The sequence below is a fragment of the Heliangelus exortis genome, chromosome 1 (genome assembly GCF_036169615.1).
Source record: "Heliangelus exortis chromosome 1, bHelExo1.hap1, whole genome shotgun sequence".
NCBI classification, from domain to species: domain Eukaryota; kingdom Metazoa; phylum Chordata; class Aves; order Apodiformes; family Trochilidae; genus Heliangelus; species Heliangelus exortis.
In genome coordinates this window covers 175,785,384-175,798,773 of record NC_092422.1, presented here as the reverse complement: position 1 = coordinate 175,798,773, position 13,390 = coordinate 175,785,384, and the positions used below count along the sequence as shown (strand labels likewise).

Here is a 13,390-nt window from a genome sequence, read left to right as displayed (position 1 = left end):
CATGTTGTATATATTCTCAGTAATACAGAAACACTGTCTTTAGTGCTTGCTGAATAAGTTAGATTTGAAAATACTGGCCTCCAATGGCCAAAAAAGTAAACTATGGTCATTTCCCCCAAGAAGCAGTGAGTTTTTTAAAAAAAAAAAAACCAAGAACGTTGGCAGTATGTCTCTTGCAAAATACGTGAAGTTTGAGAGATCTTCCTCATGTTTTTCTTTTGAAGGGATGGGATAAAACAGAGCAGTTTGTGGAATTTAAAACCATGTAATTTTAGGATAGCTATACTGTAAAATGAGCAGGGAAGGAGGCACCAAGACCCTACTATTTCTTCCTCAAAATCCTTTTTTTAGGGGTGTCTGTTCTGTATTCCAGTTCAGACATCCTACTTTCTCAGGATGTAACAGGAAGGAGGTAATAGAAGAGGTAAAGAAGCATCTTAGAGTGTAGCACCTTTTTTATTTTTAAAGCATATGCAATCAAATGTCAATTTTCTTAGATGTATGACAGCATCTGGATTATAAAGTAGTTAGGTGTAGTAACCACACCACCCTTAAAGTACCATAAGCCATTAGATGCTTAATGGAAGAGGAAATTAAATGGTGCTATTGAAAATTCTGTTAGCAGATAAAGTGTGTTTCAAGGCCACTTCATATAGAAATGATCCTGTGCATTGTGGTATCCCAGAAGTTGTTTGCTTTCTGTCGTGCCTTTCATAAAGGTATTGTTGGAATTAATTTTCAGTAGAAGGGACTAGGAGTCAATTTATACTGCATCATAATGCATTGGTAGGTATTTTTGTTAGGTTGAAGCATCATCTTTTAGAATTTGCCTCTAATTCCCTATTAAAGTAATGGATAGATCATAAAGTGAAAATTCTATCTTTCACTTTATGTATATTTTCTTTCTCATGCCTTCTGTCCTAGCTCAACAAAATCTTAAGAGTACTCTTGAATTTTTTTCTGCATTTTGTCATAAGACATTGAAGCACTAACTTAAGGTGCACTTAGAGGTATAATGCCTAGGACCAAAGAGAACCAAACCAAAATTTATGGCCAAGCTTGTTTTGTGACTTTAATCACAGAATTATCAGAGTTGGAAGGGACCTCTAGAGATCACCTAGTCCAACTCTCCCACTAAAGCAGGATTACCTAGAGCACATTACACAGGACTGCATCCAGGTGGGTTTTGAATATCTCCAAAGAAAGAGACTCCACAGTCTCCCTGGGCAGCCTGTGCCACTGCCTTGTCACCCTCAGGTTTTTTTGTTCTTACACTTGCTTCCTCCAGCATTGATTCTTTTACAGAATACACAACAGACATATGGATTGTATTCAGCTCAGTTTGTGTTCATAAAAACGTAACTTATATTCAACTAGACTCAATTTAATCCAGAATTGGTAAAACTTGCAGAGGCACAGAGATCCTTGCAAAAGGCAAGACAAAGCAAAGCCCTTTTTCTGCTAGTGTCTCAAAGACTTAAGGCTATGGAGTTAGCATGTAATTGTCAATTGTTTTGTTTCATTTCAGCTCCACCTCCACCACCACCGTGCAGAGGAGGACCCCCTCCACCTCCACCACCCCCTCCCCATAGCTCAGGCCCTCCTCCTCCCCCTGCTAGGGGCCGGGGGGCACCACCTCCACCTCCTTCAAGAGCTCCCACAGCAGCACCTCCACCCCCACCTCCATCTAGACCTGGTGCCACAGTGCCCCCCCCTCCTCCAAACAGGATGTATCCTCCACCACCTCCAGTGCATTCATCCTCTGCACCATCCGGCCCTCCTCCACCACCGCCACCACCAGCAAGTGGGTCCTCATCTGTTCCTCCACCACCTCCTCCTCCTCCACCCCCTCCTGGTCCTCCTCCACCTCCAGGCCTTCCGTCATCAGAGGTTGATCACCAGCTTCCAGTTCCTGCAGGAAACAAAGCTGCACTCCTGGATCAAATCAGAGAAGGAGCTCAGTTAAAGAAAGTAGAACAAAACAGTAGACCAGTGTCCTGCTCAGGAAGAGATGCACTGTTAGACCAGATACGACAGGGTATACAGCTGAAATCTGTAAGTAAAAGCTTTTTCCATGAAAAATTGCTGCTAAAATTGCTGTAAATTGCTGTAAAATCATCTAAACAATTTACAGGGTTGAGTTCAGCAGTAATGGTAGTGCAAAGCAAATAGTGGCCTTTTTTATTTTTTAATTTCAATTTTAAAATGAACCTGTGCTCTGCAAATGTTGAGGCTTGTAAGATGGTGTTGGCCTTGAGGGATGCCTCTGCTGTTCTGCAGCAGCTTAGGATATTCAGATTGCTATTTCTTTTTCTTGTCATTGAGTAGCTTCTAAATAATTTTACCTGTAGGTACTGGAGAGCTGTTAAGGTGACTCTACTTTCTGGGTTGTATAGCATGTATTCATAGTTAAAAGCTGAGCAAAGAGCCTGCTGCCTGACATCTAGAGAATGTTATACCTAGAAGGTGTTTCACTTCTATACCATTTTTGTCTCCCTTCAGCTGTCTTTTCTCAACATCCTTGTGTTCTTTACACGTTTGGTTTAGAATGTGTATTCTCATAGATGTCATCTAAACTTCAGCTCTTTTGTACTCAACCCAATCTCGTCTCACTTCTGCTTCTTTGTTGGTTTTGGTTTGGTTTTTTGGTTTGGTTTGTTTTTTTTGCCACTTTTCTGAACTTGGGGCTTCTGATGTTAAAAGTATGAGTGCATGCTAATATTTATTTGCCACTACAGGCTTGTAGCATCACAGTCAATTACCACCAGAAGAGATTATCAAATCAAAGCAGACCTAGTTAACAAACTCTTAAAAAAGAAAATATATTTTGCGATATTTCTGAAGGATAAAATAAATGATGATTATGCAGTCACACAAATCCTGCCTGTACAACCATATTAAGAAGCTTTCCTTTGGTTGAGTGCTCAGTGCATGATAGAGCTGAAATTTTTAATCCAAGTATGGACTAACTATGGTTCTATTATATGGCAAAAAAGAAGGGTGACTTTTTAATAGATAAAATCTTAGCTGAGCTAAAGAAACAAACTGCAGTTTCAGTTGTCCTCTGGTCTGAAAATAAACCCAATAATCTTGCAAGGAATTGTCTAGAAAGCCACAGGTTCTGTTTTGCTAATTGCATCTTTCTAATGTAACCTTTTTACCAAGGTATCTGATGGCCAGGAGAGTGCACCACCTACACCTGCACCCACCTCAGGAATTGTGGGTGCATTAATGGAAGTTATGCAGAAAAGGAGCAAAGCCATTCATTCTTCAGGTGAGTAATGGTAATTTTCTGACCTCACTGTGTCAAGTTTTCATGCATTAACCACTTGTATTCAACATAAGATACTGTTGGAAAAAGCATGAATTTCAGCATGCAGTCCAATACAGAATACTCTAGGCAAGCCCATAATGATGGGCTGAATGGTTTCTTTGTGCTTCTTTGAATTACTAGTGTATAGTACTTGACAGCAACATTGCATTGAAAATGAGTAATCAAGGTTAATGTCCTTATAAAGAGGTATTTTTTTTAATAACTGACATTTTGTTTTCTAGATTTCTGATGAAATAAGTTGTCAAAATATTTTAGAAGGAGGGGTTTTAATTGTTTATGTTTCTAAAAACCAAAACTCTTACAAAAAAAAAAAAAAAAGTGATGCTCTTAAAACTGGTTTCCAGTGTGCTTTGCGTGCCACCTGCTGGATGATAATCAGATAACTAGTGGTACACGACCAGTGCCCATATCAGTACTGAAACAGCTTTTCACACCTAAATGCTAGGAAAAGAGTAAGGCTGCAAGAGGATTTATATTTCTCAAATAGCAGCTTGTAATCAATGGAGTTGAGTAGCTGCAGTGCAGTTGTTTGGTTAAAACCTTTTGGTATATTTTTCTTACAGAACTTGCCTTGATACCAAAACTGCACTTGAAGTCTGTAGAGCATTTGACTTAAGTGCAGTATAGTTTGTGGATTGACTGCCCTATGTAGTAATCTCCAGTTTTGGTTCTTTACATAAATTCAGTACCAGAAAGGTGCCAAATACAGTATATTCCTAGGAAGGGAAATGGCCTTGCCTAACAAATAAGTAATTTAAATTTTAAATGATGATACATATAAAAACAGTGGAAGGCTGAATAAAGTTAGCAACAAACATTGATGTGAAGTCTGTGTGACATTATACAGTTTAGAATACACCAGTAACTGCCAGGGACTTGAGCTCACAAACTTTTCTTTATCTGCTTGTGCAGCAAACAAATCCCATTATGTAGTAAACCTGGAAAAGTAGTTCTTACGTTGCAGAAATTAATCTGTCCTTGAAGTTTAATACCCAATCTGGAACAAGCTGGCCAGTCTTGCATTCTCTAAGGAAGTGTAGTGGCAAAAAATGTTAAATGAGAATTTCTGGTACTGTCTGTCACAGCAGAAAAAAAGCTCCATTGTTCCTACCTGTGTAAAAGACTAAGAAAGGAAACAAATTAGGTTTAACTTTCAGCTAATATCTATCTAAATTGAATGTCATGTCTAACAGTCTTTAAAAATAGAGTATTACCAAATGTATTGTCTCGACCTCCTTGAACTGACCTGTTTTCAGAAAGTTGTGGGAGACATGAATAACACTTTTGTCATATTCACTTGATGCATACAAGTGTCTTGCTCCACCTTTTGTCTTGCAGATGAAGATGAGGATGAAGATGAGGAAGAAGACTTTGAAGATGATGATGAATGGGATGATTGATCATATATTATTATATATATATTTTTAAGGTGAATGATATACTAAACACTACTTTCTGTCTATGGATTCTGTAAAATTATCATGTAAATGTTCTACCAATTTGCTGTATATTTTTGTTGCCTTTTGCTTTTTTATTAATCTGTGCAATACCTCATTTAATCTGTAAAGGTTTGTCATAATCCTCTACAAAGCTACTCCCTGTTAATGTGTGCAAGTTTACACCTGGATGATCATGTACATGTGAATACTTTCCATTCCATCAATAAGGGAGTTTAAATGTAATATGTGAGACTGACAAAAACCTTAATGTAATTTAGTTATAATGCAAGAAGGAAAAAACTATTTTCATACCCTACTTTTTCTGTATCTAAATTTTCTTATTAAAACCTAGTATAGCACTATGTTCTTTAAGCAATGCAGCTCTTAGTTTATTTAGCCCCTTAATTTCAAATGCCGTGCTACATGAATGTTGAGGCTGGTTTATGGCATTGCATGGTTTCAAATACATCACAATGTTGCAGTTCAAACCTTAGCAGTATGCTTCACATGAAACAAGGTCCTTGCAGCAATGCACAGCTAGTTGTGAAGATTACCTTGCCCTGACTGTAGCAATTCTGACTGCTATTGGAGAGCAGTAGAAATTTAATCCTTCAATTAGGGAACTGTATCTGAAGTTTAAACAGGATGACTATTGTAATAGTGGTAAAGGCATCAAAGATGCAGATAAGTTCAGTCTTTTTTTTTTTTTTTTTTTTTTTCCGTCCCAGCTCTTACTTTCAGAATGAAGAAGTGTAAATTACTGGGGGTTATACTGGAGGCTGGCAATTGCTACAGGTTGATTTATTTTTAAAATCAATTTTATGTGGTTTTCAGGCTGAAGGGCTGAGTTTAATGCTTGCTTCAATAATGTTTAATTACTTTTAAAAATTTGTAGGATATTGGTGTACTAATAAAGTAAACATAAGTGGTATTACTTTGCAGTCTTTGCGTTATGGTACACAACAAATGCTGAAACACCAGTCCTACATCCATAAAGTTGGAAAGCCATTTACTCAGAATATACACTTCAAATAAGTACTGAACTTTGTGGCAATATTCTGTCTTCATATATTGGCTTTTAAGACCAAGGGTTGTGATGAAGATCAAGAACCCAATTCACAACAATAGTATTTGAATAAGTGGATGGAAAATGGGTTTCTTATTTCACAGCTTGCACATTTATATAAGTTGTACTTTGTAGTGCAGTAAATATTGGCATATCTGCCTATTAAAAAATACTAATCTATGCTATGTGGGTATTTAATATCTGCAGCATTAGTTACTGTACGTACTGTAATTTTCAGGTAGAAAATCTTTTTTAAAACCACATTATCTGACACAGAATGTTTAGTTAAGTCAGTCATATTTGGAGCATAGTTAATGCATAGTGTCCTGGGTCTTTGACTGTAGTCAAATTATCAAACTAAATTTTAAGTTATCAGAATTGTATTGACTGAAACCCAGCATTGACCTGATCTTGACAGGCTGGCCCTGCATGATACGGCTTGGATTTCTAACCCTGTTATAACCTAGTCTGTAGCAAATTAACTTAGTCATATGAGAAGAAAGGAAAAGTTGCTCAAACGTAGTGGGGAGGGGTAAGGTTGTAGTTAAATTATTCAGAGGTTGCTGACTTCCTTACAAGCACATAACTTGAGGAAAAAATTTCCAAGTGGTCTCACTTTCTTGCCGTAACTTTGCATTGCCTTCTGTTGCTGCAAGCAGTTCCTGCTAGCTTTGTTGCTGTAATGGCTTCAGCACTGGATCAAGTGCAAGTGCAGCCTGGAGTAGCTAATGGCAGTGGAGTTAAGAACTTGTGTATAAGGAAAATATTTGTATGGCTTTTGTATAACTTCTGGCACTGCTCCCTTTTATTGCATATAGGGCATTTAAAAATTAAGCAGATGAGGCCTAGAGGTTTTCCTAAGATGCTACTTAATAGATATGTTTAGCTGTTGTTTTCCAGGAATTGACATTTCTGTAATGTAGTTAATAATTAAGCATCACAGTTCATTAATCAAACTTCTGTTCCAGGTTTTGGGAGCTCTGAAGTTACTTTATTGAATAAAGCTTTGATTTGTAGACACTGGCCAAAGAAAGCTTTTGATTTTTCCATTTCTTTCTCTTCATACAAAAAGTACACTTGCGTTCTGTGATGTCCAGGTTAATATTTACTTTAAAGTAGTGTTTGTACATGATAAATTTCAGGCATAAAGACTGCAAAGGCAGTTTAAGTTAGTCACAACTGCATGCTTCAGCACTCCACCACTTGCACTGTGAGCGGAAAATAGCATTTCATGATACTGGTGCATTGTTGCTAAACATTGTAATGTAGGCCTCTTATATATTCTGGTTAAATAACTGTCCAGATAGCCTTGGCAATTAACAAACTAGCATGAGGCTTTTGTATTTCAACACTCTATGTGCACAGACAATATATCGGCTCGCCACTTGTACGTATGGAATCCGTAAGAACTTCTCAATCAGTCAGTTTTCCGTTTATCAAACTGAAATTTTTAGTATGTGAATTTTTGAAATGTACAGTGAATAGGATGTTGCACTGGTGGCAATTCATCATGGAGCATAATAAAATTAATTTGACCCAACCAGCGTAAAACTGTGTGGTTTTTAAGTGCTAATTGCGGCACAGCTTTTAAAATAGATCTGCATATTGATTGCACGCTTTAAAAGTACCTTTGGTCACCTAGCCAAGTTCACAGAGCAGTAAATAGCTGCTGTCAAATCACTGTAGTTTTCATGTCTGGAAAGTTGGATTGTGTTAGTGAATAAACACAATGAGTAAGAATGTGACACCCTGTCCCCCTGGCAGATCTCACAGCTGCTCAGCAGCTTCTCTGGAAGCATCCAGGGCTGCAGGCATGTGCAGTAATTCAGACACATTTCAAGGTCAAACAAACATGGTTCATTAATAAACACTCCAGAATGAGTACTAAATAGTTTGTTCTTGTCAATGAATTCTGTAGCTTACCAGGTTTTTCCAGATGGAAATCTTTGTCTTGCATATTGTAATGTTTGAGTGCAGGATACTGCAGAAGTTTGCTTTCCTCCTCTAAAGCAGCTGAAGAGGTCAGCATTTCAAATTTTTCTGGGGTACACTGTTTTCAGAAGTTTTGTACTTCTCTGATTCTCAGAACATAAGTGCAAGGCAGAGTTGGAATTGTTACTTACAGGGTGTGAGGAGGTATATAATTATTTCTTCTTATTAAACAGAAGCTCAAAACATGCTTTTGAAAGGAGGCTTTTATTTCCATTTTTTTATTTGACAATATTTACTGGATGTAAAGAAGAAAGAGGAGAGGTCCTTTTGTTTTTGTTTAGAACTGTTACGAATCCATTGCAACAGCCTTTATCTAATCATTAGAGGAATTCCTGGTCTAATTAAAGTTCCTGAAGCTTAAGTACAGTGATAAGTAGCTTTATTTATAGAAAAGTGAAAATGGTTTAGGGAAGCTCTAGAAGATAGCCTCTATTTCTCAAAGTATGGGTGTTATCCTCTAGCACTGCAGTAAGGACTCCTGTTCCTTTGTATTTGGTTGCAGCTTGGAGGTTTCTGTGAGTTATGAGAAGGAAAGGGTTGGGCAGTATGAACTAAAATGTGAGCTGTGGAGGTTTAGTGTCCATGTTTAAACTTGCTTGTCAGTGATAGCAGCCTGATGCTTCTTTACAAGGTACTCTTTGAAAGTTTGAGAATGTTTATACAGTTGTGGAGGAGACCTTTTATTTAAAAAAGAAAACAGCTTACCAAACTGCTATGGCATGTGTGCCTCAGAGAAATAAGCCATTAGATGTTTGAAGTCACAGATTTGAAAGTAATGCAGATACATGTCGAGAAGTAGAATCATTGCATCTATGTCCAAATACAAATAACGAGTTGTTTCCTGACAAATTTTATTAAATGCCGAATTTTACAGTATTTGCAGAAGTAAACTGCTGAAATAGTAGTGGATCAGCTATTTAAATTTTTCTCTAACATAGTTTTGAGTAATACCTCTAGGACTTACCCACTGACAAACATCTTGATACACACCTGAAACTGTGAAGCTTGATATTTTACATTAATTATGCTTTTTATCTATTAGTACTGACAACGGGTGTTTTGCTAGTGTTCTAAAGAGTTTTTGGAGTCTCTTTGGAGTAAAATTCAAGAGCCATTAGTTGATGTATGTAAGTTTTCTCCTCCCTGAAGCTTTATCATCTTTTCTGAGTTTTGTTCCTCAAGCACTATGGAATTTAAACTTGAGGAATTAGCTCTTCTGGATGTTGATACCAAAAAACAGGAAACTGATGGAGCAGTTCAGATGGGTTTAAAGAGCCTTGGTAGATGGGGCTTTCCCAGACTTTTTCTTTTTTTTTTTTTTTTTTTTTTTTTTTTTAACCACATGATACTATGAATTTTCTGGTTATAGTAGTCTTTTGAGCCAAAACAGTGCTTATTTTATCAAGGGAAAAAATCCTCAGCATATAGTCTTTTGTCAGGGTCATGCCTCTTCAGCTGTCAGCAGAGAATCTGTCTGGTTTTAAATCCAAAATGAATTTGAGAAAGCAGTCTAGCCCCAGCTAACATAAAACATGTTTTCTGTGGTTAGTCTCCTGAGGGTGATGTGTGTAAGTATGAAAGCCAAGTGGCTAAAGCAGAAATTTGTGAGGTAGTAGCATTCTCAAGGACTTATATAAAGATTTAAGTTCTCACCTGTAGTAGCTTTTAGTACCTAATCCTTGGAGAATAAGTTACTGAAATTTACCTGCTTCTGCCAAGACAGGCGAGAGGAAGATGAGTTCCAGAGAGCAAGCAAGCTCCTGCTGTCAGCTGTGTTTAAAGCACTCAGGCCAGCATTTGATATTTTTCACTATGCCAGTAGTGGCTTCCCTGGTATAAACACAAGCTCTTTGTATCCAAGTTGGTTGGGAAGGTGTAGACCATGATATTGCTGCTGGGTTTTGAAATGGGGATGTTACTTATTAGTTCTCAGCATCCCATCTGGCTCCTTTCTAGGTTCTGTGCTGCCCTTTTCATATGGGAGTCAATATAATCCCTGGATGATAAGCATGGCAGGATAGTACCTGGACCTTTTCATTCCCTCACTATGTCTACACTTTGCCAAACAGAAATAATGTATCTTCAGAAGTATTTCTAGATGACTTTTCCTAAACTTCTGTCTGAATGGCATTCTGTGGTTTGGAGAGGGAAATATTGATTTACTTGGCAGGTCTCCCTGCAGACTTCTCAGAAAAGTGTTTGAATATGGTACATTACATTGCTAATCCACTCCATAGCCAGGCAACTTAATGTGTGGGTTTCTCCTTATGGATAAAATAGTTCCTAAATACCTAACATATATTCCTTATGAATTACCCTAATTTTAATGTGAGAGATCAGATAAAGCGGAATTCTTATTGGACTAGGACAAAAATGAAGGCTACCAACAAAATTTATGACTTCAGCCAGCAAGACGTTTGGGAAGAAGGTACAGCCTGGTGGTCCTTTATTGGCCAAAACACATACCAAGATGTTCAGAGACCTTAAAAAAAAAAACCAAATATATCTAATTATAAGTCTGCAGAATGATAAAGGGTAGAGCAAGATGAAGAAGAGCTGTGGAATAATTCTGTAAGGTTTAAAGGTTATATTTTGTGCTATAACATCCACCCTGCTGGCCTTATTGGGATACTTCTGGCTCCTGCTAAACTAATGTCCTTCCCAGATAACTGAAGTGTCTCTTTCTCACAGATACATTATCACATTATCTCATCTCTGCCTTTTCTACTCTCAACCACTGGTCTTCACTACCAGGGTCTTACTCCTGGCCAGCTCTCCAGACCTGAGCTCAGAAATGCAGTTGGCACAATTGCCTTACGAACACTTTGAGCAGCCTGCATCAGCCATTTCAAAGAGAACAAAAGTTTTGTCTCAGAACAAAAACATTAGGTAAGACTTTGTTATTTCTACTAGGCCTGATTTTCAAAATCAGCAGCCATTTTCAAGCTCTCAAAAAGAAAAAAAAAATAAAAAGAAAAAAACCTCACCTGAATCATGTCTGTAAACCCGAGCAATTCTGTTTTCTGAATGTACATATGTTGGGTCATGCTCTAGAGCTGTCTTAAACTGTTCTTTTTAGCTTAGTATCTCCTGTGTGACTGGAACACTGGTAACCCAGCCACAGCATGAGTTCCCCATGGACTTAGCTTTAATAGACTAAAAACGTTTGAAAAAACTGTGTGAAAGACATGAGTTTGGGGACTCGTAGATCAGTGACTTAATCCCCTGGTTTACAAGTCAGGTTTGCAGGACACGCTCTCCCAGCAGCTTCCACCAGGAGCCCTTCACAGTGATTTACAGTGTCAGAAGCTTAACTGATCCTGAACAGGGAGTCCTTGCCAGGAGAAGCCACACGAGCCCGAGGGAGTGATCAGTGCAGGCAGCATTGCTCCCAGCAGTGGGGACAGGAGCTATGTATGGCCCTGCCCTACAGCCACCCAGCTCTGCCTCTTTCGTGTCTCAGGCTGTGAACAGTCACACGTTTCTCCCTAACAGTGTAAAGTTCATTAGTTTCAGGAGCATAAGACATTATAAAATCAATTCAGTGTAGTGTTTTTCCTGAATCCATGCAGGTCTGCAAGAGACACACTTTGAGAAAGCTCAGGGGCTTCAGAAGGTTGTGAGTACAGAAGACTTTGCCTGCAGGTCCGTGTGTGTCCGTCCCTGCTGGATTTGTCTTATTGCCTCGTCTTTATCATCATGGTTTGAAAGGAGCCATCCTGTTTTCATCAGGATGCACAATAAAGCTCTGATTTTGTTTGAGAAAAGTCAGCCACTAGCCTTGAAGTGTATGTGATAATATTTTTGCTGCAGGATGACAGTCACAATCTGTAACCCTCAGCCTCTCAGATCATCATGAGGCATAAGAGAAATTGTGTGATCACTGGGTGCGTCTGAAATCAGATTGATTTATGTTCCTCTATTATTTTGTTTTTTACTACTTGCACTCAATAAATACTACAACCACAGGGTATAAATGTGTCAGCTATTTCAGCTGAACAATGTGTTACATGCTTACTTAAAGTGTTGGACTTGCCATATGTTTTAACATACCAACTATTAATCTTTCTGCATAATTTTCAGTGAACAGCTGCACTGTCAACTTAGAGACAGAGAGGTCTTCCAGGAAACACAAGTGCAAATGTAGCTCTTTAAATCTGACCTCTTGTTTTATTACTGTGAAGACAGTCGAGTTCTAATTTAGCAGCATCTATTTTACAGCATGAAAGAAGGAAAAAAGAAAAAATAAAAAACTTCTATGTTGCTAATGTGACTGAAACCAGCAAAATGTTTCTGCCTAAAAAACAGCTTCTGAAGGTCTTGCAAAATGGAAGCTCATAGATGTGCTAACTCCAAAGTTCTTCATTCAGTTTAAATATTGGTTTCTTTCTCCATGTGTGTGACATTATTTTGCTCAGGACCCCTAAACATTTTCCCAGCACTAACCAGATGGCACTGCAAGAGGTTCTGTAGAGAGCTCAGACAATGAAATGCTACTGCTCAAGTTGCAAATACAGAAGACTAATTTCACAAAGGCTTTTGCAGATGATGTTATAAAAGTACATGCTCTGCTCACTGCTCCTTATGTCCAGCACAATTACATTTTATCTAGTCATGAAAACTTTCTACAAAGCTGTATTTAGAAATCCTACACTGGAGTGAAGTCATGGTATGGACTGAAACTGTCAAACTGTTGGGAAGTTCTGGAAATAGCTGGGATGGGACCTCTGCAACAGCAAACACAGTGGTATGGCACTACTGAACTGGCCATTGTCTCAGTCTCAGAGAAGAATACGTGTCTGGTTGGTGTGATACTTCTAACATACGTGTGGTAAGGAGTAGAGATCTTAGTCTGTAGTTAGTCCCTAGAGGGTAAGCAGCTCTCTTGTACAATTGTCTTGCTGGAGACACATGGTATGGGGTTGCCTCTTCATTTCATCACCATTTCCTCTTAAATGTATTCTATCTTAGAGAAGAATGTAGATGATGTACAAAATCTAAAATTACACTGGAGATGGGAACATCTGAAGCAATGTGCACAGGATGTACGATCAAAGCCCCCAGACTTCTCCCTGGGGCACATGAGGGTTTGGCAGAACTCACAGAGCAGAAACAAAGACTGGAATTACAGTCTTGAGAAGGGATTTGTTAGGCCATCTGAGGCAGTGCCCCATTACACAGAAAAGCATCAGTCTGTACAAGAATTTATCAAGAGATCAACAGGTTCATATTACAGTTTTGGCAATTCTTCCAAGATACAAAACATTTGGCCTTTGTAACTGGCTACATTGTTTGGCTGTCTGGAAGTTTGAGATGCATAAAGGATGTACCCCCTACTACTGAAGAAGGCATTTAAAGTAAAAATTAGGCTGATTTTGCATACGCCATTATGTTTAGCAAATCATTCTGATAGAATTTTTAATACCAGAACCAACTTACTTTCTCCTGAGTTGTAATTATGTGTCTTCTATGTGGATTATGTAGGTGATTTCCAATAAAATCTTTAAAAGGTAATTTTAGCATATAGAAAAGCAGGAAATCTGTTTTAAGAATGTTTTG

At 38.2% G+C, this 13,390-nt stretch overlaps 1 protein-coding gene across 4 annotated transcripts in view; it reads left to right on the top strand.

Annotated features, from left to right (window-relative positions):
• The window catches only part of WASL (WASP like actin nucleation promoting factor), a 48,556-nt gene extending 41,177 nt beyond the window's left edge, over positions 1–7,379 (top strand). For 3 of the 4 annotated variants that reach the window (XM_071733771.1, XM_071733769.1, XM_071733772.1), the window contains 3 exons: positions 1,529–2,055; positions 3,166–3,274; positions 4,673–7,379. In XM_071733771.1, the coding sequence (XP_071589872.1) occupies positions 1,529–2,055; positions 3,166–3,274; positions 4,673–4,734 (698 nt within the window). In that variant the 3' untranslated portion in view covers positions 4,735–7,379. The remainder of the gene's footprint in view (positions 1–1,528; positions 2,056–3,165; positions 3,275–4,672) is intronic. The other variant, XM_071733770.1, reaches the window with a different exon arrangement.
• The last annotated feature ends 6,011 nt before the right edge of the window (positions 7,380–13,390 follow it).